The 25,344-nt window shown below is 48.6% G+C and overlaps 2 protein-coding genes across 3 annotated transcripts in view; both read right to left on the minus strand.

Annotated features, from left to right (window-relative positions):
- The window catches only part of CLTC (clathrin heavy chain), a 71,009-nt gene extending 67,982 nt beyond the window's left edge, over nt 1-3,027 (minus strand). Inside the window, exon 1 of one of the 2 annotated variants that reach the window (XM_063146673.1) lies at nt 2,728-3,010. In XM_063146673.1, coding sequence (XP_063002743.1) covers nt 2,728-2,769 — 42 coding nt within the window. In that variant the 5' untranslated portion in view covers nt 2,770-3,010. Of the gene's footprint in view, nt 1-2,727 lie in introns of both variants that reach the window. The other variant, XM_063146674.1, reaches the window with a different exon arrangement.
- A 2,619-nt stretch (nt 3,028-5,646) lies between these two features.
- Nucleotides 5,647-24,364, minus strand: DHX40 (DEAH-box helicase 40). The gene is given in 20 exon segments (XM_063146534.1): nt 5,647-6,218; nt 7,216-7,393; nt 8,139-8,367; nt 9,127-9,196; nt 9,316-9,410; nt 10,916-11,024; nt 11,322-11,436; nt 13,901-14,058; nt 15,176-15,256; nt 15,768-15,919; nt 15,921-15,951; nt 16,495-16,581; nt 16,985-17,084; nt 18,101-18,232; nt 19,033-19,099; nt 19,608-19,838; nt 21,171-21,290; nt 22,261-22,406; nt 23,104-23,305; nt 24,283-24,364. Coding segments are annotated over 18 exon segments (2,247 nt in total). The 5' UTR covers nt 23,288-23,305; nt 24,283-24,364; the 3' UTR covers nt 5,647-6,218; nt 7,216-7,253.
- Nucleotides 24,365-25,344: the final 980 nt, after the last annotated feature.

Here is a 25,344-nt window from a genome sequence, read left to right on the forward strand (position 1 = left end):
TTATGCCCTCTGAGCCTGGATTACTCTTATCACAATACATCCTACGGTTTGTTTAGTTCAAGATCCCATTGCCATAAAGTTGAGCCCAATACCCACCACCTTCTGAAGTCCATGAAACTTAACTGCCTTTCTGGAAGTTTCTTGACCTGCCACCTGCACCTCTCCCATTCCACTGTCCCGCCCTGACTTAATACCCTTCTAGCTTTCCACCATCAGCTGGGACAAGATCAGCCTTAAACGGCCAAGAGGACCAAAATACAGAACAGATTTTTTTTTTTTAAAAAAAAAAAAGGGGTGTGCATGCCAATTGAATTACCTGCTCACTGCCTCAAACTAGTTTTGGGCTTCCCTTCTGAATTGTCTGTTTCCTGCAGCCCTGCACAAGGACTACCTCGCCCTGAATCCCCACCACCACCAGCCCACAGCCTTCTCCACCCCAGTTCTAGTGACTTAATTCTTCCAACCCAATTCCGCTGACCACCCCACACCACAGATCACCTTGCTATCCTCATATCCCAGCACAATCAGCCTAGTAAATACACCATCAGCCTAGTAAATACACCAATGTCAAGGCGCAGATATCTCCTGCCAACCCGGTTCCCTTCCCCAACCTGCCAAACTACCACAGATCCATCCCATGGAGAAATGGGGAAGCCACACCCTGGTCACCTCCCTCTCGCACAGGTGCTGCTGTCCCTTCGAATCAGCACCGGACTATTTCTACCCACCCACACTAGATCCACAAACATGAATGCCAACCACTTTGAGGCACCTCCCTACGTTCCAGCCACCTCACCCTCTCTCTGTTTCCACATAGGACTCCCCTGCCTGCCCCACTTTATTCACAAGTGCCTTCATTTCACTCTTCCATCCCTTAATGCCCTAAAATTCCAGCAGCTGTCCCTCGAAGATAGCAGGGATCACCTTTCATGCCAAACACACATCTGCCTCCCCTCCTTTTCAAAGTTAACCCAGAATCTTCTTTCTTCCCTCCATCTTATACAGAAGCAGAGAAAGAGAGATCTCTCTCACTAACTTGCAAATGCTTAGAGCCCCTCCCACCCCTCAAATGGCCAAAAGACACCCCTTCACCTTTCCACTGCTCACTCCCTTACCACACCTGGACTGTGAGAGGTATCTCCCCCCCTCTCCCAAGTCACAAGACTCTTTTCCTAACCGCCCCACACTAGGCCTACACCTGACTCTAAGGCCATTCCTGAGCTCTTCCTTCCCCACTTTTAACACAATCACTTTCATTTCGCTTCTCTGTTCCTTAACCCCTTAAATACTCCTACACCGCCCTCAAAAGTTCACCCTTCTGTCTTCATAGGGGTCCCCCACCTCTTAGCCTTTAATGCCAATCAACTTCCAACTCACACTTTGCTCCTCAACTTCATCCTTCCCGTGCCCCTGCTGTCACCCAGATGACTTCCCACTTTCCTCCTTCTAGGGAACCACAGATCCTCCGTTCTTTTACAGGTGCTTCCCCCTGAACTCCATCCAAGACCTCCCTCCCCCATGTTTAATCCCAGTCACCTTCACTTCCCAATGCTTTACTCCCACCCAAGCCAACAGGCCTAAACTGACACAAAAATGGCTTCCCCACCTAAATCATCCCAGGACCTTCCCTCCATACATTCACGCACACACACAAAACTCTTACTACATCTATGCACACACACACACATATCCTCCAAAACACTCCCTTCAATCCCAATCACTTCCTCTTTTACAGTTTCCCCAGTCCCAGGAACCTAAGAGGTCATGCAAATGATTCTTCTCCACCCTCACCATATTCCAGAACCTTTCCTTTTTCAATATAGAGAAACGCCAAACTGTAGAGGAGGAGGGGAAGAAAGCGGATGGGATTAAGCAAGGGTATTTGGAGGACCCAAAGGAGCAAGCAATGTATGTGTATGAGCCTAGTTTCTCTCTCTCTCTCTCATACACACGTTCACACATGGAGAAACTGAGCACATAGACATATGTATTACACATACACGGACACTCCTCTTGCACCCCCTACTCCAAATGCCCCCTTTTATCCCTGTCACACTTCCCCCACCCCACCCCAGTCGGCCTGTGTAAACTGCCATATAGAAGCATGCAGCTACGTTAGAAGCACGGCAACGTTAGCCATGACCTCATATATAGGGAGCTGGGGAGAAGAGGGGTGAAGGGAACTGGATAAACCAGGGAGACCTGCAAGAGCGAGAGACAGATATAGGCATGGTTCATACGGACACACAAACACGCTTCCAGGCACCCCCATTTCAGTGACAGCCACTGGCCAGTACCCCCCCCATACATATAAGGCCCTCAGAGGCCTATTCTGCCACACAGAGCCGTCTTTTCTCTCTCCCCAGCCCCAAGGCCGTTTCCTAAATCCCCATAGCAATTTACCACAGACAAGAGGCCCCCTCACCCACCTGCCAGCCCCTACCTCCCTGCGCCCCCTCACCCACCTGCCAGCCCCTACCTCCCTGCGCCCCCTCACCCACCTGCCAGCCCCCACCTCCCTGCGCCCCCTCACCCACCTGCCAGCCCCCACCTCCCTGCGCCCCCTCACCCACCTGCCAGCCCCCACCTCCCTGCGCCCCCTCACCCACCTGCCAGCCCCCCACCTCCCTGCGCCCCCTCACCCACCTGCCAGCCCCCACCTCCCTGCGCCCCCTCACCCACCTGCCAGCCAGCCAGCCCCCCGCCTCCCTGCGCCCCCTCACCCACCTGGAGATGCTCCTGGAAGCGGATGGGCAGGATTTGAGCCATGGCGGCGGAAGCGTTGTTGGGGTTTGAGGGCTCCAGCCCGACGGCGGGGCGGGGGAGCTGGTCTCTCCTCGACGGTGAAGAAAAAGAAAGAGGCGGCGGCGCCGGGCAACCGGTGCGGAGGGCAGCGAAGGCGGGGGAAGGGCGGCTCTTAATGGCGGGGAAGGCAGAGACGGTGGGAGGCCGCCGCGAGCGATCCGGAAACAGCCCTCGCTGGCTCGGCGGAAGAACACTCCGCTTTCTCCCTCAGGAAAAGGGAGCGCAACGGCCAGCGATAGCAGCGGCGGCGGCTCCCTCCGCCTGAGCCTCTTCTCCTTCCTCACCTGCCGCCGATTAAGCGCAGCGGCGGAAGGATCCCACGCCGAGAACGCACCGCCGCCCACGTATGGAATCAATGAGAAGGCGGACGGATCCTTGAAACCGGAAGGGACTTTTTTCTCGGTTTTCTTTTTTTTTTAAAGAAGCTCCGCCTCCATCCGCGCTAGATCTCATCTTTTTTTTTTTGCCACATCATGCGACCTGGGTGGGGGGTGACGTCACTTCCGTTCCTAACGCCCCACCTGGGCGTCAGTCCCCTGATCACATGATAGGGGGAGGGGATTACTTTTTTTAAAAAAACGGACAAGCAAAGGTGGACGTTCTAGGCGGAGGGAGTTCACCTTGCTCCCTCGCTGGTACTATAGAATCGCTCGTAAGGAGAGGCGTTCCGACAGCGTAGGAAGCTAATGCGGCTGCGCGTAAGGAGTAAAAGTGTTGCTTTTTCATAGGTTCGAATCCCGCACGCATATAGAAGGTGGATGACCTTGGACTAACATAACCTTGTTCCACAGGTGGATTCAATGGGTTGAATGGAGCAAACAAAAATAATTCTTAGAATATGGTTTTCTTTTAAGAGTAGCTTCCCAGCTGCAAGCCCAAAAGGCTGTTTATTTAAAGTTGGGTTTTTTTAAACTCCTGCATTATCTTACATGCAACCAATAAAATAAAGACAATCCCTTGCCTGCAGGTTTACCATCTGAAAAGGTATGACACAAGAGGAAAAGCAGATGAGGATGGTAGAGGGGGAAAAAGCAAGTAGTCTCCCTCTCAGCTCAGCCTGCTGGCGGTGAGAACTGAAGGAAGAGATCTTTCAGCAGGTCTGAAATTCCTTTTATAACCTGCCCGATAACAGTAGCTCCCTGGCGATAAAACGCTCATGTTGTGAGCCGTTGAGATATTCTATTATATTCAGCGGTATATGTTACAAATAACAAACAAAACATTAAAAAAACCACACAACTGCATAAAATACAATTTTAATGCATAAGAACTACTAGAGGCCGATCTAGTTCTAACATATGGTGCTCTGAAGTATACAGACCCTGAACATGGGCGTTTTACTCTTCTCACAGCCAATGAGGGGGGACCTGCAACAAAACATTATAGATCACTCCTGTTCGAGGTTCAAGCCAGCCATGCCCTTCCAGTATATTCCATTCCATCTCCCCAAATAGTTAGGAAACTAGCCACTGAGCACAATCAGTCCTCGTGAGATTGTTTCGGGTTCCTCCCCCAGTGTTTATTTCCCCCCCCCCCTTAAGACGTTTGGTATGTCTGCAAATCTTGGGGTTTCCCTGAAACCTGCTGACACATCTTTCATATGTGTGGGTGGTGCTATTTTGGTAACAGACTCAGCACTGACCCCTGAACATTGCTAATAGAAGAGACTACAAAATGAAATAGACAACCAAAACAATACGTGTAAAATTATCACATTGCTGAGACTGCAGAAGCCATATGGAATATACTTCAGATTTCTCTTCGGCTAAATCCACAAATGCCCCCCTCTCCGGTCATACGCCACCACTGCAGAGAAGACCACAAAAGTCACTATCTCAAGCCTTTTTATAAACAGGCTAACATCTCTGCTAATTGTTTGTAAGTCGAAACTAAATGTTGTTTGCTGCCTGGTCAGATGGAGGAGATTTTTACTCGCCCCAGGCGATCAGGAAATGGCGATTGCCCATGTCTTTCCGCCCTTTGGCGGAAAGCGGGGAACTCTACACTTTTCTTTTCTTCTTTGCAGTCCTGCCATTCTCTTCAAAGAAAGTGCAAGCAGTTTGCGGGATAGCCATTTCTTACGTAAGACTTCCACGGTAGCCTTATCTACTTTAATCCCAGGAGACAGGCAATGTAAAAATAGAGAGCCATGGATTAAAATAGATGAAGGGACTTGATGGGAAAATCTCTGTACAGCCAAGAAAAAGTTCATGGATCGTCCTGAACTGTAAAACAAAATAAAACAAAAAACCCAGAACCTCCAATCACCCTAAGGCTTGTGGGGGGAAATGTGGATACTTTTAACGCATGAGACTTTTAAACTGCAAACGCTCAGAGTTGCCAATAGGAATTACAATAAGATGTTGCAATGTGGAACACTTCTGTGCAAGATTTTTTTGTCCTTCTGGCCCAAAGGGAATATTACAGGGCATAAGAAAAACAACAGTAGCAAAAATTCCTGCGGCACCTTAAAGGTGAACTGCTTTTAAGAGTTAGAAGCTTTCGTTGACTAAGAAATCCGCTTTGTCACATAACCAATAACTTTGTTAGCCTTCAAAGCAGTGTTCAAGATGTGTTGGACCACAACATCCGCCACCCTCAACCAGGATGGCTGTTGGCGGCTCAGGATCATGGGAGTTGTAGTCTGACATACACTACAGGGTGCCAGGTGGAGGGAAAGTGGCCTTAAAATGCTGTGAGATTCTTTGTTGCCTTTGCTGCAGCAAGGAACATGGCCACCCTCTCTGGAAACAGTGTAGGCTGCTGCCACAATTCTGTGGCAGCCCCACGAAGACCACTTAAGTACTCAAGTCTTGGGAAAGAAAATGAATCCGACACAGCTGCACCAAGGATCTTTACTTAACTTCCTCGCTGGAGAGCTGATAAATACATCGCCATCCTTACAGGAAAAAATTGCAGAAGAAACTAGAACAGGGCTTTCAACTCAATACAAAAGTATCTTGTCCCCCCGAAGGGAATATTGCCATCAACCATGGTCGATATAAACTCCGAATGGAAAAATTAAATGCACACACAGTGTGCAGAGCAAGGAGCTCAGTTTGAGCCGCGTCAGATCTTTATAACAAATGTACAAAAATAATTTCCTTACTATTTGGTAAAAGCAAAACAGGAATGTTTTACAATCCGAAAGCACCTGCTGCAGAAAAATACAGCAGTGTATGTAACAGCGCAGTGAAGTGAAAAGGACATCGTAAAAGCTTGTAAACTCTCTTTTTAAACACTTCTTTAAAACAGATCACGTCGTCCCACGCCAATTTCAAAGCGCACAGTCCAGGGAAACGTCAATGGATGTACAGTGAAGAAACCTCCAGACGTGAGGCCCCTAAATATTTAAATGTGTTCATTTCAAAAGGCTTCGTTTCGGCTCTTGATGGCAAGATTGTTGTTTGCTTCTGAAAAGAAAAGGTATTAGGGCTTCATTGAAACAGCGCCCTTTTGCAGTCACAGAACCCAGGATCAATTTGGCTACCGATTTCAACGCCGGCCGCTGCAAACCAGCATGGAAAAAGCACCCTCTGCCTGCCTCCCTCCCTGACCTGGCGCTTTCCAATTGCGTCGGAATACAACTCCCATTATCCACAGCCTGCACGGCCAAGGACAAGAGGCTGGGGGAGGCTGCCCCAACCCACCTGTAACAGCAGGGATGCAGAAACCAGGAATGCATCGCCGGAGATAAGAACGGCCAAGTTCTGTGGATCAGATGTAGAACCTCCACGATCCAAAAGTTCTGCATCCCTGTCGTACATCCATTTATATTTCTCGGGAAAACTGTTGTCCCAGGTTCAACATGGGGTACCTCTTGGGGGTGTTGTTTTTTTTGGGAGGGGGGAAGCCAGTTGAACCCATTTACATTTGTGGTATGGCCACGGGGTTTTCGGCCGTGACTTCTGAGATGCCATCAGAGCAGAGTTTGGTGGTTCTGACGTTAGTGGGGGGTAGTGGTGAATCTGCTCCGGGTTTCAGTTGGAACCAGTCAGAACTCTAATAGAGAAATAGCTCCTTTAGAGTTCTGACTGGTTCCAAGTGAAACCTGGAGCGGATTCCCCGTCCCACTGACGACGGGGCCACCAAACTCCGCTGGCGTAGGGTCCCCGAGGGCTACTGAGGCACTTTATAGTCCCATGAAGGCAAAAGGGAAGTTGCTTCAGCGAGGAGAGACAGACACTTTTTCCACAACCGACTCCCCAGCTAGGAGCCACAACCTGCTGGGCTCTTCACTGAAGCTTTCCCTTAGCGGAATGTCCTTATATTCACACACAGTGCTGTAGCTCCTCCCCCACAAGGGATCAGGTGACCTCTCCGGCTCTCCTGGGTCCTAGCGGCCCCCCTCCGCCCCGTTCTCCAACCCTTAGCTCCCGCAGCATAGGCTCTGGGGTCAAACAGGCGTACATATCATGGTGCGCAGAAAGGGCTGCATGGTGCCGACGTCAGCTCGTCTCCTTCGGAGGGGCGTTCGCTCCCAGCAGCCTCTGCTGCTTCCTCTCCAAGTACCGCGCGCGAGCGTCCCGTATGGATCGGTCGTCGTTCCTCTTTTCCATCTTCTTGGCGGGCTCGTTGGACGTTTTCTCTAAAGGCAAAGAAAGCCCCCCCCCCCAAAAAAATCAACACCACAAAATGAGAGAATTATATTAGATACTGTAGATGGCTGGCGGGCCTCCGGATTTTCTGGCCTACAACTCCCACGATCCCTCGCTGGCTAGGGCTACTGGGAGTTGAGGGCCAAAACATCTGGAGGCCCACTCCACTGTCATACGTAGCCAATCTCTGCCTGGCCATTTGTCCCCAGCCTGCCTTCTGGTATGGATCAGCCTTCCCGAACCGGGTGCTGTGCAGGTGTGTTGGACTACAATTCCCAGCATGCCCCAGCAGAAAACAAGGCCGGAACAGTATCTCATGCAGAGATACTGCATGACACTCATTTATTCCTTTCCCATGATGCACCGGCAGTTCATTCATAGCCCAGCAGCTTCCCCCGACATGCATGCTGATCTACGGACAGGGTTTTGGGGGGGGGGGCTTTGCGAAGACACCCTCAATGGGCTGGTCTCCCTGCTCACCCTTCTCCCCTTTCTCGTTATGGCCACCACCTGCTCGCTTGCCAGGCGGAGAGCGAATGAATAAGCAGGCCGTGGGATCCCCTGTTCCACCTTCGCACCGCCACCACTGTCTGGGCTAGAGAGAGAGCAACAAGCGAATAAGGGGGGACTTTTGTTGATGGGCCCCCTGACAAGGTGTAGGCCATTGGCGATTGCCCAACTATGCCGACCCGTGGCGCCTCCCTGTCTAGAGACATCCCGGCGCTTTCGGCTCACCGTTCCGCCCCTCGAGGTCCTCCTTCTCCCTCCACTTGGCCATCTCCTCCTCCGTCACTTCCTCCCGGGCCATGCTGCTCAGCTCATAAGCGTCGATCTGGTGCAGCCGGGGCAGCAGGTCCTTGACCCACTCATAGCGAACGGGGCACACCGTCCGCAAGTAAACCTTGGAAGTCACCAGGACGTCGTGGAAGAGGATCCACTCCAGCTCGGCTTCGTGATCACGGAGCTAGAGGAAGACAGATGTGCTAACAGGTTATCAGGGTGTCGACAGACTGTGGGCGTTTGATGTGGAAGGTCCCAGTTTCAATCCCCGGCATCTCCAGGGAGGCCTGAATGCCCTGAAGGGCCGCCACCACTCTGAGTAGACCAGCCTTCCCCAGCCTGGTGCCTTCCAGTTTTCGGACTACAGATTCTATCATTCCCAGCCAGCATACTGTCCAACATATCCAGTCCATACTCCAGGAAATCAAGCCAGACTGCTCACTGGAGGGAATGGTATTAAAGGCAAAACTGAAGTACTTTGGCCACATAATGAGAAGACAGGACGCCCTGGAGAAGAGGCTGATGCTAGGGAAAGTGGAAGGCAAAAGGAAGAGGGGCCGATCAAGGACAAGAAGGATGGATGAGATTCTGGAGGTGACAGACTTGACCTTGGGGGAGCTAGGGGTGGCGACGGCCGACAGAAAGCTCTGGCGTGGGCTGGTCCATGAAGTCACGAAGAGTCGGAAGCGACTGAACGAATAAACAACAACAACATATATGTGTGTGTGTGTATATATATCTCACCCTGGTGTTACAGGGTAAGAGTTCTTTGGGGCCTTTTGTCGTGCTACGACCACTAAACTACGCTCCCTTCTCTCACTCCTATACGGCAGACTCAGAACGGTCAGGCATGAAAAGAATCCGCTCAGCTTGCATTAGTCTTTCCCTAAAAGGCCGGACTATTCAACTCGAAAGAATAATTAACACAAAGGAGGGATCTTACAGCTGACGAAGGGTGGATGTAGACGACGCTGCCGTGGCCGTCCATGGTGCAAAACGACTTGCCGACGGATCTGAAAGTCAACGCAAGAGAGGAGATTGCTACAGAGCCGGGGGGGGGGGGGCGGGGGGGATTCGTGAAAGACCTCCCGACATCTTGGCTTTGCCCTCGTCCTCCCCAGACGTGCTTTACCTCCTTGCGACGTTGGCGAAATAGCCAGCACACAGGCATCGTCTCAGGATTTCGTTCCGGGAGCCATGGAACCGCTCCCTCGGGAAGTCGGGCAGCTAGACGGAGAAGGCGCACAGAAGTAAATGCATAAGAACAGAAGACGAGCCCTGACGCTGGATCAGACCAAGGGTCCATCTAGTCCAGCACGTGGTTCACACAGCGGCCAACCAGCTGTCGACCAGGGACCTACAAGCAGGACATGGTGAAACAGCACCCTCCCGCCCATGTTCCCCAGCAAGTGGTGCACACAAGCTTACTGCCTCGGATACTAGAGATAGCACATAACCATCAGGATTAGTAGTCCTTGATAGCCTTTTCCTCCAGGAATTTATCCAATACCCTTTTAAAGCCATCTAGATTGGTGGCCATCCCTACATCTTGTGGAAGTGAGTTCCACAGTTTAACTCTGCGCTTTGTGAAGATGTCCTCCCTTTTCTCTGTCCTGAATGTCTCACCCATCAGCTTCATGGGATGATGACCCCAATGGGTTCTGGAATTATGGGACAGGAAGAAAATACATCCTTGATAAAGGCGGAGGCTCAGATGAAAGAGGGAGAGAGAGAGAGAGAGAGAGACCATGACAGCCTTTCATATTGACTTAATGTTTTAATATAGTTTTATTGCTTTCTTGCATCACGGCTCTGATCTGAAGCTTCGTTGATTACGGGAAAGGCTGTCACTCCTGTTTGGCACGCAGAAGGGCCCGGGTTCCATCCCCAGCATCTCCACACAGGGCTGGAAAAATTCCTGCCTGAAGCCCTGGAGAGCCATGGCTGCCAGTCAGTGTTGACAATACTGGGCTAGATGGAAACTTCCTGACTGAGCAGTACAAAAATGGAACCAGTTACCTAGGGAGGTGGTGGGCTCTCCCACACTCGAGGCATTCAAGAGGCAACTGGACAACCATCTGTCGGGTATGCTTTAGGGTGGATTCTTGCATTGAGCAGGGGGTTGGACTTGATGGCCTTGTAGGCCCCTTCCAACTCTGCTATTCTATGATTCTATGATTCCCATGTTGGTAAATAGCTCAGTTCATTGACAAACTGATATGAACTTGCAACTGTTTTCCCAGGGCAGCTTCTTCAAATATCTCTGTCACTGTTCTAGGAAGCTGAGTTTAAGAAGTACCCCTGGGAAAACTAAGGGTCCTTAACACGTGGTGGACTGGGCATGTTTAGCCTGGAGAAGAGAAGACTGAGGGGAGACATGATAGCACTCTTCAAATACTTAAAAGGTTGTCACACAGAGGAGGGCCAGGATCTCTTCTCAATCCTCCCAGAGTGCAGGACACAGAATAACGGTCTCAAGTAACAGGAAGCCAGATTCCGGCTGGACATCAGGAAAAGTGTCCTGACTGTTAGAGCAGTACGACAATGGAACCAATGACCTAGGGAGGTTGTGGTCTCTCCCACACTAGAGGCCTTCAAGAGGCAGCTGGACAGCCATCTGTCAGGGATTCTTGCATCAAGCAGGGGGTTGGACTCGATGGCCTTGTAGGCCCCTTCCAACTCTGCTATTCTATGATTCTATGACCCGGGGTCCGGCCCACGTTCTTACTCGCCTGCTTAAGCTTGCTGGCGATCTCACTGAGCTGCCCTTCCACACTAAATGCCAGCTTCACAGCTCTCCAATGGACCCAGTTTTCTTGGCACCACACTGAGGGGGACTTGCTGGACAGAAAGCAGAGAGGAAGAAACCCAGATTACATCATCATCATCATCATCATCATCATTATTATTATTATTATTGTAAAAGCCGCATGAGGAGAGACTGAAAGAACTGGGCCTGTTTAGCCTGGAGAAGAGAAGGCTGAGGGGAGACAACGCAACGGCCCAAAGGAAGGCGCTTGGCCCCTGTCGCTAGAGTCCCCAATGGACATTCCACCCCACCATGTATTAACAGCGCCAAGCATTTCAGCTTGCAGAGTTTAGATTCCTCCCTTTCTCCAGCCAGGTCCGTCTGGGTACCTCGACTTGCACTGCTCGAAGACGTTCAAGAGAGTCGCAAAGTCGTTACATCCTCCCACTTGCGAAGAGATCTCCCGGTGCTGGAGCTCCGCTTCCTTTTGTCTCTCAGGATCTCCTAAACAAATACAAAGTTGGGGATAAATCCCGTTATTGATTTATCCTTTTAAAAAAAAGGCCTGCATTGCCGTCGCTGTCAAAAAAAACTTTCCAGGACAGCGTAGGGTTAAAGATAAATAAATCGGTAAATATCTAAAGTACTGCTGTTATTAATATGTCGTTCTACCACGATGGGGTTATTCTGCTTTGATGCTCTTCTAGGAATTAGTGAGGCTTTAATGGTGTTTTTTAGATATTATAATTCAATGGTTTTAAGTATTCTTGCGAGCCGGCCTGGGCTTTGATTATGAAGAGCGGGATATAAGAACAGTAAAAAAACAACAACCGCATTGTGGTTTATTACGCTGAAGGATATGCTGTGATGGGTATATCTGTTGAATAATGGGCTCAAGTTACAGAAAGCCAGATTCCGTCTGGACAGCAGGAAAAACTTCCTGACTGTTAGAGCAGTACAACAATAGAACCAATGACCTAGCAAGGTCATGGGCTTCCCCACACTAGAGGCCTTCAAGATGCAGCTGGACAATGATCTGTCGGCTATGCTTCGAGGTAGATTCCTACATTGAGCAGGGGGTTGGACTTGATGGCCTTAGAGGCCCCTTCCAACTCTACTGTTCTATGATTCTATGAAACTTGACTGCGGAAACTTTTGCATGAACCTGCTATCATAAAGTTGGGTCCTCTGAGCATGGGCAAAGTAACTTTCCACTCGCTGCTCAGTTGCTACAACCCAGCGTAGGGTTACAAGAAAATGAAAGGGGACACTGAACACGCTTTTCGGGGTTTTTTTTTAAAAAAAAGAAAAGAAAACTGAGTCGGAATCAATGAATGATTAAATAATTCCCCGGCTTCAATGCCTCACTTTCAAAGCACCGCAAGTACGTACCGCTTTTTGGTGCAGAGCCAAAAGAGTCCAAAGTTAATGTGTTACAGAGGGACTCAGACCTTTGTCCTTTCACAACCATCATTCCTGTTTAAGCATCTCTTCCCTGCCAAGGCCTTTTGCTTTTTGGGGGAGGGGGGGATCCCACAGAAGTTACAAGCCTGGGGTGTTGCAGAGAAATTCCCCTTGTCGCCTATGGCGAGCAAGAATTAACTCCAGGCGAGCAAAGAAAGACATTTTTGAATACAAGGAAAACCTATTCCTTTTTCTTCCTTGAGGGTTATTGATGGGGCCCAACAATGGTTTAAATGCTTTGTCCAGTTAGTTTGCCAACTCTGGACTTCAGCATTTAGCCTGGGTTTTCTAATCTCTTAAATGGGAGAAAACCAGTGTTGGCGTGGCACTGAAAAGACAGCAGAGTAGGCATCAGGCAAGCCATCCTGAGGACAGCATGCCAGATTCCTGGGGGGAGGATGCATGCAGAGGTCCCCCACCCCACCCCCCCGGCTGCCACCTCGATGATGTGGCTTATTTTTACCCAGTTCTTCAGCCGGAAAAAAATCCGGAGTGGCTTATGCGAACCCAATAACAAATGAGACAGTCCCTGCCTTAAGGCTTATGCATCTGAAAAGACACAACACAAAAGAGGAAAGGGGATGAGGAGGGAAGAGGAAAACAAACGAACTCTTGCCTTGTTTATCCCTTTCTCTATTTCCCCTCCCCTTCCTCTGCTGTGTCTCCGGTGTTAAATTTCACACTGCAAGCTCCTTGGGGCAGGGGCCCTGTCCTTGCGTTTTTTGTAAAGCACTATGCACACTGAGAGCGCCATAGAAGTAAGGGGAGCCCGCAACAAAATGTTGCAGCGTATGCTCATTTCCTAAGAAGAGTGTTCCTGATCAGGGTTCCAGCTGTTCCTCCCTCCCAGATAAACTGTTATGGACTAAAGAAGGGCATGCCGCTCTTCACACCCTCGTTCTCTTTTTCCAATTGTCACTCAACATTCCCTGGCTCCTGAGCATGTGCAGTCCTCACTGGACTGGTTTCGTGGGGGAACTTGCTGTCTTGGGTTTCTTTTTCCTTTTATACTTCTGCAAACCTTGTGGATCCCCCAAGCATGCTAATATTCCACTCTCATTCCACAGTGTCACCGTTTTGGTTCTAATCCTGTTGGCACGCACCACCTGCGTTCGCAATTAGAGTGATACTGTATTTCTTCCATTCTAAGATGCACTTTTTCCCCCATATAAACATCTCTAAAAACGGGGTGCGTCTTAGAATCGCGGGTGTGTCTTAAGGTGTTTTTTTCCTGTTGGTGGTACTGAAATTAGTGTGCTTCTTACGATCGATGGCATCTTACAATCGAAGAAATACAGTATTTATTTATTTATTGTAAATGCAGGGCTATAGAACTCGGCTTTCCTCGATGCAGAAGGTGGATTGCCTTGGTACAGTACTTATTATTATTATTTCACATCTCAGACTAAACCCTCACAGAACAATCCTCTCTAGCTCCCCAAAAGACATGTGCTTTGCAGCTGATCACAGTGGCCCGCCCCTTCCTCCCCCTTCCGCCCATTACCTGGCCGAATGAAGACGTTTTCCACAGACAACATGGCCGCGATCGGGAGCAACAAGTCTTCGCAGCCTAGAGAGGCAGCCTTGATGACGGCACAAGTCAGGTTTGGCGGGAGGGGAAACCGCACCATGAACTCGCCGAGCTTGGTCACGTGACCTCTCCTACAGGGAGAGATGACGAGGGGAGAATTACACCGACTGACATTTCCGTTGGTAGTTAATATGTGAGTCTGAGTGGCCTCCCTTCGTTTTGATGGGTTCAGACGATATGATAACCCACGATGGGTAAAAATAACCCACAGTGGGTTATTTAACCCATCGTGGGTTGTGTCATGTGGTGTGACTTTTTTTAACCAAGAGCGGCCAAAGTTGCAGGATCTCTTTTCCACAGCAAGGGATGATGGGATACAAGTGGGAGAACTGAGGGGGGGAAGGAAGGGGGGATGTCCTGAGGGGGGATGGCTCAGTTCAGACAACACGTTGCTCAACGGTGGTTTTAGAACTCCACGGTGGAATTTTTACACCACCGTTGAGAACTGTGTTGTCTGGAGGGAAAACTCCACCCCATGGTGGAGTTTTTTTGGAAAACACTCCATGCAGAATATCCACGCTGTGCAGAGGAGAGTTCCTGCACAACTGTTGTGTGCCGTGTTGAGTGGAGGGCTCTGTGGAGTTTTCCGTTGCATATGAGTTGACTGGCTACAGAGTGCCCTGGCGAGAGCGGCAAAAGAAGTGAGTGCCGCTCTAGGAGAGCTGCCGGGATTGTTTTACTGCAGCAATGGCTGATGGGATACCATTGGGAGGACCGGGAGAGGAGAGAGGGCAGAAGAACTGCCAATCAAACGTCTTGATGGATTTTACTCAATTCCACGGGAGCCCACAGTCACGCAACGATGGAGTTAGAACATGTGTGGGAAGCACCCTCTAACAACTCAACCATTGAGTGTAGTTTTCACACTGAATAGACTAACGTGTTGTCTGAACTGAGCCGTTGTGTGGGGAGTAACCACAAAATAACCAACTGTGAGTTGCTTATTAACCCATCATTGGCTATCATGGCATCTGACCGTGGCCATTCCCCCACCCCATCGAGCGCCCAAGTACCCAATTTCCCTTGGGGTTTCTCAACACAGGCTGCTCTTTCCAAGATGTTCAATCCAGGGAGTTCTGGGTCACTCCCCCAATGAGGGTCCTTCCAGAGGGAGGCATGAGAAACGGAGGAACAACTGTGAGGCCTAGAAGCATCCCCACACACCTGCATACAGGTCAACCAGCTTACCTGTCGATGGCACCGCATTGATAAAGCTGTTTCAGGGCTTCTAAGATGCGTCTCTCCTCTGGGCGGTCCAAATACGGAAACCTACACTCAAGAAAAACAAACCATCTAGTCATCGTGCCCCGTTGTAAGAATAGGGTCTAACGGGAACCTACAGATAACCCGAGGTTATAGACAACACTGGAGGGAGGAAGACAACAGATTTCGCACTCGGGGCGGCGTCAGACATTTCGGCTAGCCTCCCTGCATTGGATGACGGAGCTGCAAGATACAGCTTTATTCCCGGAAGTCTTCCTTGACTGACCAGTCACCGTTTTTAGCATTACTCTGCTTTTAAAGATCACCATTTTTAACATCGTTATTTTATTTCTTTTATCCTTTTATTGCTCACCACTCTGAAATCTGTTTAGATGTGGAGGTGTATATAAATGCTGCAAATAAATATGCTATAGTGACATGTATCATTTACGACGCCCAATTTAAATTAGTATTTGCCCTTTTACTAAGCCTCACAGTAGCTTTTCTTGAAGCCAGAGGTGTCGGACTACAGTTCCCACGCTGGCCGGGGATTATGGGAGCTGGCGAGAGGCCTCACCGGATGACGTCATGTATGCCAAGACACTTCAAAGTCAGGATCACAGAGGTCAAGCTGGTTCGCCTGATTTCCGGGATCATGTGGTCAGGCATGCACTGCTCCCAGAATTCCTTGCTGTACACCCGGTAGCATTTTCCAGACGCCGTTCGGCCCGGCCCGGCCGGCCCGCTGCATGGCTTCGCTCCTGAAGAGAGCAAAACAGGCGTTTGGTTTGATTTATTTAAGAGCATTTCTGTAGCGCTCCCCATATTATAAAAAAAAAAAAACACCCCGAAGCGTTTCACAATGTATTACCGAACAAACCATCATTAAAAGCTTAACAGCCTTTAGAGAAGTTAACGACTGGGGAAAAGCCAACGGAAACAAGTTTTTTAGTAATCCTCGAAAGCACTTGGTTGTCGGTAGCTGATGTATTGCGTAGGGGTGGTCAATTCAGAGGGAGGGGGCCATTACAGAGAAGGCCCTGTTGCTGTTAGATGGGTCTCTGTCTCCCATACTGTGGGGCTGTGCATCCCCTCAGGAGAAGAGAGTTTAGAGACCCCTGCCTCAGAGGACTATAGGGGTGAACCACAGCAGGGGCCTTGCCTAGGGGTGCCATTATTATTATTATTATTATTGACAACAACTACAACGCTTAAGCACAGGAGCCTGTGGCCAAACTGGAGGTCCCTAGGAAATACAATTTCTTCCCTAACCAGAGGATAACCCAACATGACCTCAAACTTACTTGGAAATGGGGACGACCTCCAGAAGGTCTAAGCCCACTCTTGGGTTATGGTTCAACTGCTTCACGAAGCCGCTGTCCACCACGTACCTTAAGAGGAAGACAAAAAGCGACTCGTGCTATCACAACGTCAAGAGCGCGACTATATTCACAGGACGGCATTAGGCCTCCTAAGTATGAAAAACACACCGGGAGCATTCAGTTCCCCAGAACCCTCCCCAGAGAGGGCTCAGAACGAATCCTGCCTGAAACCGTGGAGAGCCATGGCTGCCGGTCCGTGTTGACAATATTGGGCTAGGTGGACCAAAGGTCAGACTCAGTAGAAGGCATCTTCTGATGTTCCTTGTTCTAACTATAGGCAAATCTGGCCCTACAAACTATCTCAATGGGGGACTACTGAAGAGCCGTACGTAACCCCGGTTGGCCGCGTCCACACTCAGTTCTCTGCCCCTCCTTGGCTCTCCCGATCGATAAAACGCACAGAACGGCTAACCTGATTCCGTCAATGGTCAGAGACGTTGCTGCGATATTTGTGGACAGCACACATTTCCGGATGCCTGGCGGAGGAGGGAGAAAAATCCTTCTCTGTTGATCTGAAGGGAGAACCAGGAAATGAAGGAGGAACCAGGAAAAGAGGTGGGAAAGGATACCAGGAAAAGAGGGTGTGTGGGGGTAAGAGGTCATTATTTTTATTTATTTATTTATTACATTTTTATACCGCCCAATACCCGAAGCTCTCTGGGCGGTTCACAAAAATTAAAACCATCATAAAACAACCAACAGGTTAAAAGCACAAATACAACATACAGTATAAAAAGCACAACCAGGATAAAAACCATGCAGCAAAAGTGATATAAGATTAAAATACAGAGTTAAAACAGTAAAATTTTAATTTAAGTTAAAATTAAGTGTTAAAATACTGAGAGAATAAAAAGGTCTTCAGCTGGCGACGAAAGGAGTACAGTGTAGGCGCCAGGCGGACCTCTCTGGGGAGCTCATTCCACAATCGGGGTGCCACAGCGGAGATATTATTATTATTATTATTATTATTATTATTATTATTATTATTTACATTTATGTTGACCTTAGATGTTGAACGTAGTGACTGGGTATATTCACATCGGGAGAGGCGTTCCGTCAGGTATTGTGGTCCCAAGCCGTGTAAGGTTTTATAGGTCAAAACCAGCACCTTGATATAGATATATATATGGTTTTGACCTATAAAACCTTACACGGCTTGGGACCACAATACCTGACGGAACGCCTCTCCCGATGTGAATATACCCAGTCACTACGTTCAACATCTAAGGTCCTCCTCCGGGTGCCTACTCCGAGAGAGGCTCGGAGGGTGGCAACGAGGGACAGGGCCTTTTCGGTGGTGGCCCCCAGACTGTGGAATGATCTCCTTGACGAGGCTCACCTGGCACCAACGCTGCTATCTTTCCGGCGCCAGGTTAAGACTTTCCTCTTTCAATATAGTATATGAGATCAACCGGGGGCCCTCCACTGAGTGTTGGACTACCCCCGTGGAGGGCACCAGCTTGGGGAAGGGAGAGAGGGATTGAGAAAACGAAAGGCGAGACGCCCTGATTAAAAGAAGCACACTCACCACTTGGCATGGAGCCGTATAACGGCAAGATGAGCAGGCCTTCGACCGAGCCGTCTCTCACGTCGAAGCGGTAATCGATCGATTCCGCCTTTTGGAAAAGCAACTGGCAGGTCCTTTCGATCTCCGACTGACCTGAAAGCGGAAGTCCGAGAGGTTTGGATTTGAGAGACCGGGACAGGACAGTCTCCAAAAATCCCGAGTTCAAAGCGCTCAACTACGGCTGGAGCACGCCAGGCGCTTAAAAAAGAACAGCAAATCAAAAAGCAGAACCCCATGCAACGCAAACTCTGTAGCTGGCTCACGTTAACAGATTTGCAGATTCCTCTCATGCCGCCTCTGTGACGGTTCAATATTCTAGATGGGGATCCCACAAGGTTGCGGGTTCTGGGGCCGTACCTTCAATTCCCCCTTTCCAAAGTCAGAGCGCTATCTCCGCCCTCGGAGGGGCTTTTCGTGCTGTCCTACAGTCCGTGGGACGCTTGGCCAAAGACCAGACTTTTGCTCTCTTACCGTATTTTAAACCTCTGACCCTGCCTACCGGGCTTTATTTTGGTTTCAGATTTTATTTTATGCGGCGGTTTCAAACTTTTCAATCGGATTTTCTCGGGTCGCTTTTTGTGGCTCGAACGGTTGTCAAGCGCCCAGAGACACTTTGGCTATCGGGCAGGTATAGAAATGCAGGAAATAAATAAAGAATTAAAATATGAGTCGCCCAGCCCATATCTAAGGTGGGGACAGGGGCATTAGGGCCCTTTGAAGTTAAGGAAGTAATTCATACTGCCTTATCAGGCCCATTATATTTTGAGTTTAAAATTCTTTTAGTTCCCCACCGGACTATAGCCGTGTTCCGATGATTTATTTTAAAGTCACATCAAAAGCTGCTATTCTGCACAAGACGGGAGTCAAAAGATTTGGGAGGAGGGCGTGCTCACCTGTAAGAAAAACCAGGATGTCGCCGGCCGAACCATTCAAATGCACGTCCAAGGTCACTTTGACAGTCTGAAACAGGCAGCGTTAATAGGATTAGGAAGCGCTCAAAGGAGACCTTCTTCCACGCAAAGCGCTCCCAGTTACCTAGGGAGGTTGTGGGCTCTCCCACACTAGAGGCCTTCAAGAGGCAGCTGGACAAGTCAGGGATGCTTTAGGGTGGATTCCTGCATTGAGCAGGGGGTTGGACTCGATGGCCTTGTAGACCCCTTCCAACTCTACTATTCTATGATCCAGCAGGGCTTTTCTGATGTTCTTACGTCTGCCCTGTGGCCCATAAGCTAGAATGGTGGCTTTAGGGGGGGTGGAAAATGGCCCTACCCCAGCACCAGTGTTGAAGGAAAGTTCAACTACCATTACCGTAAAGGGCCATACATGGATCAGGAAGGGCCAGCGTCTTGTCTTTTGGCTTACGCCGTAAAATTTGGGCCGGGCCGGCAGAGACTGAACCGAGAACATGGAAGGGGAGTTCGGTCCCCCCGCCCCACTCCTTTCCGAAATCAAAGCAGCATGCAGGCACCTCAGTCACATACGCAGAGCAGCTGGCATCCTTGGGGCCTAGGAGACCACGGAATATCTCCTTGACCGGATAGTTCCTTCCTGGAATATCCACCACCAAGCAGCCGTCGAAGAATTCGGAGAACTTGCCGGTGTCCAGGGTGGCCGACATCACCACCACCTTCAGGGGTTTCTTTCTCTCCGGCGGCTTTTTGTCGTGGAACATCTGTTTCAGCAGACCGAACAGGATATCCTGAGAAAGATGGGGAAGACAAGGTACAGCGGTTGGGTCATTGTAGAATCCCAAGGAGGTTTCAAGACTGTCCCTGATCCAAACTTTCTGTCCATACCCTCATGTGCAAATCAACAATACCTGATGGAACACCTCTCCCGGCCTGGACTGACCCGTACACTACGTTCATTATCCAAGGCCCTCCCCCGGGTGCCTCCTCCAAGGGAGGCTCGGAGAGTGGTAAAATGGGAGAGCCTTCTCGGTGGTGGCCCAATTCTGGAATGATCTCCCCAACAAGGCCTGCCTAGCGCCAACATTGTTATCTTTTCGGCACCAGGTTAAACTGCCCTCTTATCTCAACCATCTGGCAGCACGTAACGATTTTTTAACCAGGTCCTGGGTTGTTCGTTAAAAAATGTTTTTAGATCTATATTGTCTGTGTGTACTGTCTGTTTATATGCTTTGATGTAAATAGTGTTGCACTTCGCATAATGTATTTTTAAAGGTTAATGTATTTAATCGTTGTGAGCTGGCAGGAGAGCTTCAGCTATGGGGCGGTATAAAAATATAATAAATGAAAATGAAATGAACCCCACCCAATCCAGACCACAGCGTGACACAAACAGGGATGGACTGGGGGAAAACTGCATGTCTGAATGTTAGCAAACCAGTAAGTATTCAAGGCAAACTTTCTGCCTTACAGCTTTGCTTTACAAGTGCAGAGGTTTGGGGGTTTTTTTTAAATTAATATCTGCAGTCCTCCACTTCCACTCTCAAGTATCGCAAAGTTACTAGTCCACAATAATTAGTACTAGTTTACCTGATCTCAAATGTCACTCATTGGTGAGATCCAAATGAATAAAAACTAGGAGTGCAGAGCTGAAGGGCAGCACATGCTGGGGCCATCCATAAGCCAGCGAACAAACGACCTCTGGGTGGCTGCTTCCCGGGGAAAACATCATGGAGAAGGGGAGACCAATGTGGCCTCATACTTTCTAGTAGGGAAAGGTGAAGGCAAGATCCATGCAGGATCACCCTCCCCTAGCAGAAAGTCCACCCATCCCTTTTTTTCCTCCTCCCTCACAATCCTTCTTCCTTTTGTGACGTGCCTTTTCTACAGCACACCTTAAAGCAGGGCCTGTCTTATTTTTTGTAAGCTGTTTTTGTAACCTTTTTGTAAACTGTTTTTGTAACCTTTTTCGGGCTGAAATGCAGGGCTAAAAAAGCTTTACAATTAATGAATTCGCTCAGAACATCCAGCAGGCATAGAGCTTCGCCGCCAGTATGCCTGAAAGCAATTTCAACTCGCTCCAGGCGAACAGCTCTTTAAGGACCTCCTTTACCCCCACCTACCGTGCTCAGGCTTCGCTCGTGAGCTTCGTCGAGGATCACGACACTGTACTTAGAAAGAGGCGGGTCTGCCAAAATCTGCCTCAGCAAGCAGCCGTCCGTCATGTACTTGATTGACGTTTCCTGCGTGGTATTTAAAATCAGTTAAAGGCGCAATCTTGGATATGGCAATTAGAAGAGAGTCACCTGAACTTTTAATAACTGGGGCCCGGGGTGAATGTGTGCGTTTTTCTGGATTAAAAATAGAAAGCATGTCTCATTGTTGAAAAGAGACATTTAAATGTTCACAAATGCCAGGGAATCGCCATTCGGGGTCAGGGAAAAGCCATGGCCTGCTAGGAAACCCCCCTGGGGGCAAGGTTCGAATCCCTGGAAGGCCAGATAAAGTTACACCCCTCTGATGTAAGACATGCAATTCACCACCCAGATTTTCCCCCCTACAGAATTCACTCCCCTAGCTTGTTCATCCGGATCCCTCACAGACTGCTTTGAAACATGACCTTGAGACCTGATTGTTTAAATCTGCCTTTAGCTGCAAAATCTCTTTGTTTGATTACCTGGCCTGTAGTTTAATCATTCTAACGGTTGCAGCTATTTTATTGTTGGTATCGAACGTTCTGTTTTTATATTACCGGAATTCCATCCTTTGTCATTGTTTTATTTTATTCCATTTACTGATTTATTACATTTAGAGCCCACCTCTTTTCCTCGTGCAAGGAACCAAAGGCGGCTTACACGGTCCTCTTCCGCTCGCTTTTAGCCTCACGACAACCTTGTGGGGTAGGTTAGGCTACGAGTCAGGGACTGGCCCAACGTCACCCAGCCAGCTTCATGGATGAGTGGGAACCAAAACCCAGGCTACCCCATCCAACACTTTAACCACTATACCACACTGCCTCTCCATCAAGCTACCTCTCACTGTGTGATTGTTGCTGTTTTTAATTGGGCAAATGGCCTTGATGGGTCTCTCTGCCTGGAAAGGCAGTATATAAACACATCCATTAATTAATTAATTGCTAATCATGTCCGCTCCACAAATTCAAGACGTAACACCGAAAGAAAACCTTCCGCAAGACAAGATGCAGAGTCGTACCTCCGAGACGCATTCATCAAAGCGAACCTGGTACCCGACCACGCCGCCCAACCGGCAGTCCATTTCCTCCGCCACCCGCTGTGCCACACAGGTGGCAGCCATCCGCCGCGGCTGCGTCACGCCGATCGCGCCGTGCTTGGCGAAACCTACGAGAAAGGAACGGAATGGCTTCCTCCAAAGTTTGTTGATACCTTTCCTCTGTGCATGGGTAGTGCCCTTCTGTAAGGATCCACATTGGGAGAACCAGTTCACTATTAGTATATCAGATAGGGTGACAACTTGTAGCCCTACAGATGTCCTGGCCTTAAACTCCCATAATCCCTCACCATCGATAAAACTGGCAAAGGCTGATGGGAGTTGTAGGCCAAAACCTACAGGTCCTCTGGGAAGAATTTACTCCAGCCCACAAAAAAAAGGCTGACAACTATTACCCAGAGGACCTTTTCTTCTGCCGCTCCCAGTTTGGGGAATGGCTTGCCGGGAGAGATTCGTCAACTTAACATTCTTCAAGAATTTAAGAAAGCCATAAAGACTGACCTCTTCCGGCAGGCCTACCCAGTTGAATTTTAAGATGCCTTTTTTTAATAGTGTGCTGCTTTTAATGATGCACTAGTTTTAAACGTTTGAATTAGTTGTATGTATTTTATGGTGTTTTTATTAGTGTTGTACCCTGCCTCGATCCAGAGGGAGAGGCGGGTAGCAAATAAATATATTATTATTTATAATTATTAAAACATCTGGAAGATACCCTCCATTGCTACAGGATAATAAACCATAACACAATTGCTACTTTAATACATGGTGTCCTCCCAAACATCGTAAGAGGAATGAGGATAAAGTTACCTTCTTCGAATAAGTATTTTGGGAGCTGGGTGGTTTTCCCGCTGCCTGTCTCACCCGTCACCACAAGAAAGGAATGGTTTCGAACAGCCTCTACTAATTTCCTCCGGAATCTGCAAATTGGCAGAGATGCAAAGCCCAGGTCCTCTTTCTTTTCTCCTTTTGGCACTTTGAGCTTCCGCTCCATGTGTACGAAAACTCAGGCCTGTAACGAGAGGTATAGGCCACAATCAAGTAAATAAATCCTAAGACACATATTCGTAACTTTAAGGATGCGACACTTTAAGCCGCATTCGGACTTACTTCTGAGTAAGCACGCATACGATTGCACTGAAAGAATTGGTGCCTGACGTGGTTGCTCTCCTTCGCCCTCCTCATACCTTCTTCCTTTTGTGACAGGTTGTAAACTTGCAGGCAGGAACTATCTTGTTTTTAATCTGTACACAGCTCTTAGTAAATTTCAAGTGCTTTATAAATAAGTACAGTGCCACAGAATGGTTAAGAAATTATACAAGTAGGACCTGCATCAAAATGTTGAGTGCGAGGTTCTGTGTTCGAGTCACTCCATACAATTTCCCCCATTACATTTTCCCTTGTTTGATCCAATATACAACCACCACTCTATGCCACTAAGCATATTCAATCCTCACTGGAGGGTTCCCCCCCCCCCCCGGAGAGGGGTGGGGGGAAGGAGCACTCTGAGATTTGCCCCCAAGGAGTTTTTGTATTTTTGCAAATCATGGAGTTCTCTCAAGCCTGCGGTTACCTCCTTCATGTGTGTAATGGTTGCCATTTTAGAAAGAATAAGGAAAAAAGGAACGGCACCCACTACGTGATCATCTGAAATAGAAGGAACAATAATTCATACCAAAAATAGCTGGTGCTTCCAAATTGGAGATTCTTATGCAGCCATTCAAGGCACAAGAGTCATTCCGGGGGGGGGGGGGTTCAAGAGAAGGAAATTCCAAAAATGCAGCCATTTAGACTTTGAACAGGGGATCCAAGAAGTATATAGGAACGTAGGAAGCTGTTGCTTTCACATGGAGAGATGTTAAGAAGGGAATTTGAACCCAGAACCTCCAAAATGCAAACCAAGGGCTCTGCTCACTGGGTTACCCCCCCTCTCCCAGACCATAAGGGGAAACTAAAGACACCCCCATTTCCCTTATAGCGGGCACACACCTTTCTACAGGTAGCAAGCGGCCAAGCGAATTCTCTTTTTTCCTTCTCCAACTCAGAAAGCAGGCATTGGAGCAAGCAAAGCGGCGCGCTCCGATGACGTCATCTTCACCCAGCCACGCCCCCTCTTTACGGCTGGCTGGGGAATGCTGGGAATTGTAGGACTTCTTTTCTTTTTCCTGTCTAAATCAATGGGGGGGACGCAGCAGGCAGAGCTCCAGATGTTTGGGACTTCAACTCCCAGAAGCCCCTGCCAAAATGGCCAGTGGTCAGGAATGCTGGGAGTTGAAGTCCAAAACATCTAGAGAGAGATGTACTTTCCCATTACCTGGTTTAAATTTTGTATGTTTGAATTTTGGTGTAAATCTCTTTTAAGAAAGGCATTTAAGGCATGTTTAAACAGGGGGGGGGAAGTCTTACAATCCATTTTGGCTGGGGAATATTGGGAGTTGTTAGAGGGTGACCAAATGAAAAGGAGGACTGGGCTCCTGTATCTTTAACAGTTGCATAGAAAAGGGAATTTCAGCAGGTGTCATTTGTACATATGGAGAACCTGGTGAAATTCCCTCTTCATCACAACAGTTAAAGCTGCAGGAGCTATACAAGAGTGACCAGCTTTAAAAGAGGGCAGGGCTCCTGCAGCTTTAACTGTTGTGATGAAGAGGAAATTTCACCAGGTTCTCCATATGTACAAATGACACCTGCTGAAATTCCCTTTTCAATACAACTGTTAAAGATACAGGAGCCCTGTCCTCCTTTTCATATGGTCACCCTAGCGGTTGTAGGGCTTTTTTCTGCCTAAACATGCAATAGGATTGTGCCCTAAGGAGTCTAATATATTATTATTATTATTATTATTATTATTATTATTATTATTACTACTACTACTACTACTACTACTATGCCTTGGCTCAGAATAAGGATACAGTCCTATACCCACTTCTCTGGAAATAAGCACCATTGAATCGAATGTGGGATTAACCATAAACCCTGTTTCTTCTTGTTCTCTTTTAATCCTACTAACAGTGCAATTGTATACATGTTTACTGAAAAGTAAAGCCCATT

This window comes from Elgaria multicarinata, chromosome 22 (genome assembly GCF_023053635.1).
Source record: "Elgaria multicarinata webbii isolate HBS135686 ecotype San Diego chromosome 22, rElgMul1.1.pri, whole genome shotgun sequence".
Lineage (NCBI taxonomy): Eukaryota > Metazoa > Chordata > Lepidosauria > Squamata > Anguidae > Elgaria > Elgaria multicarinata.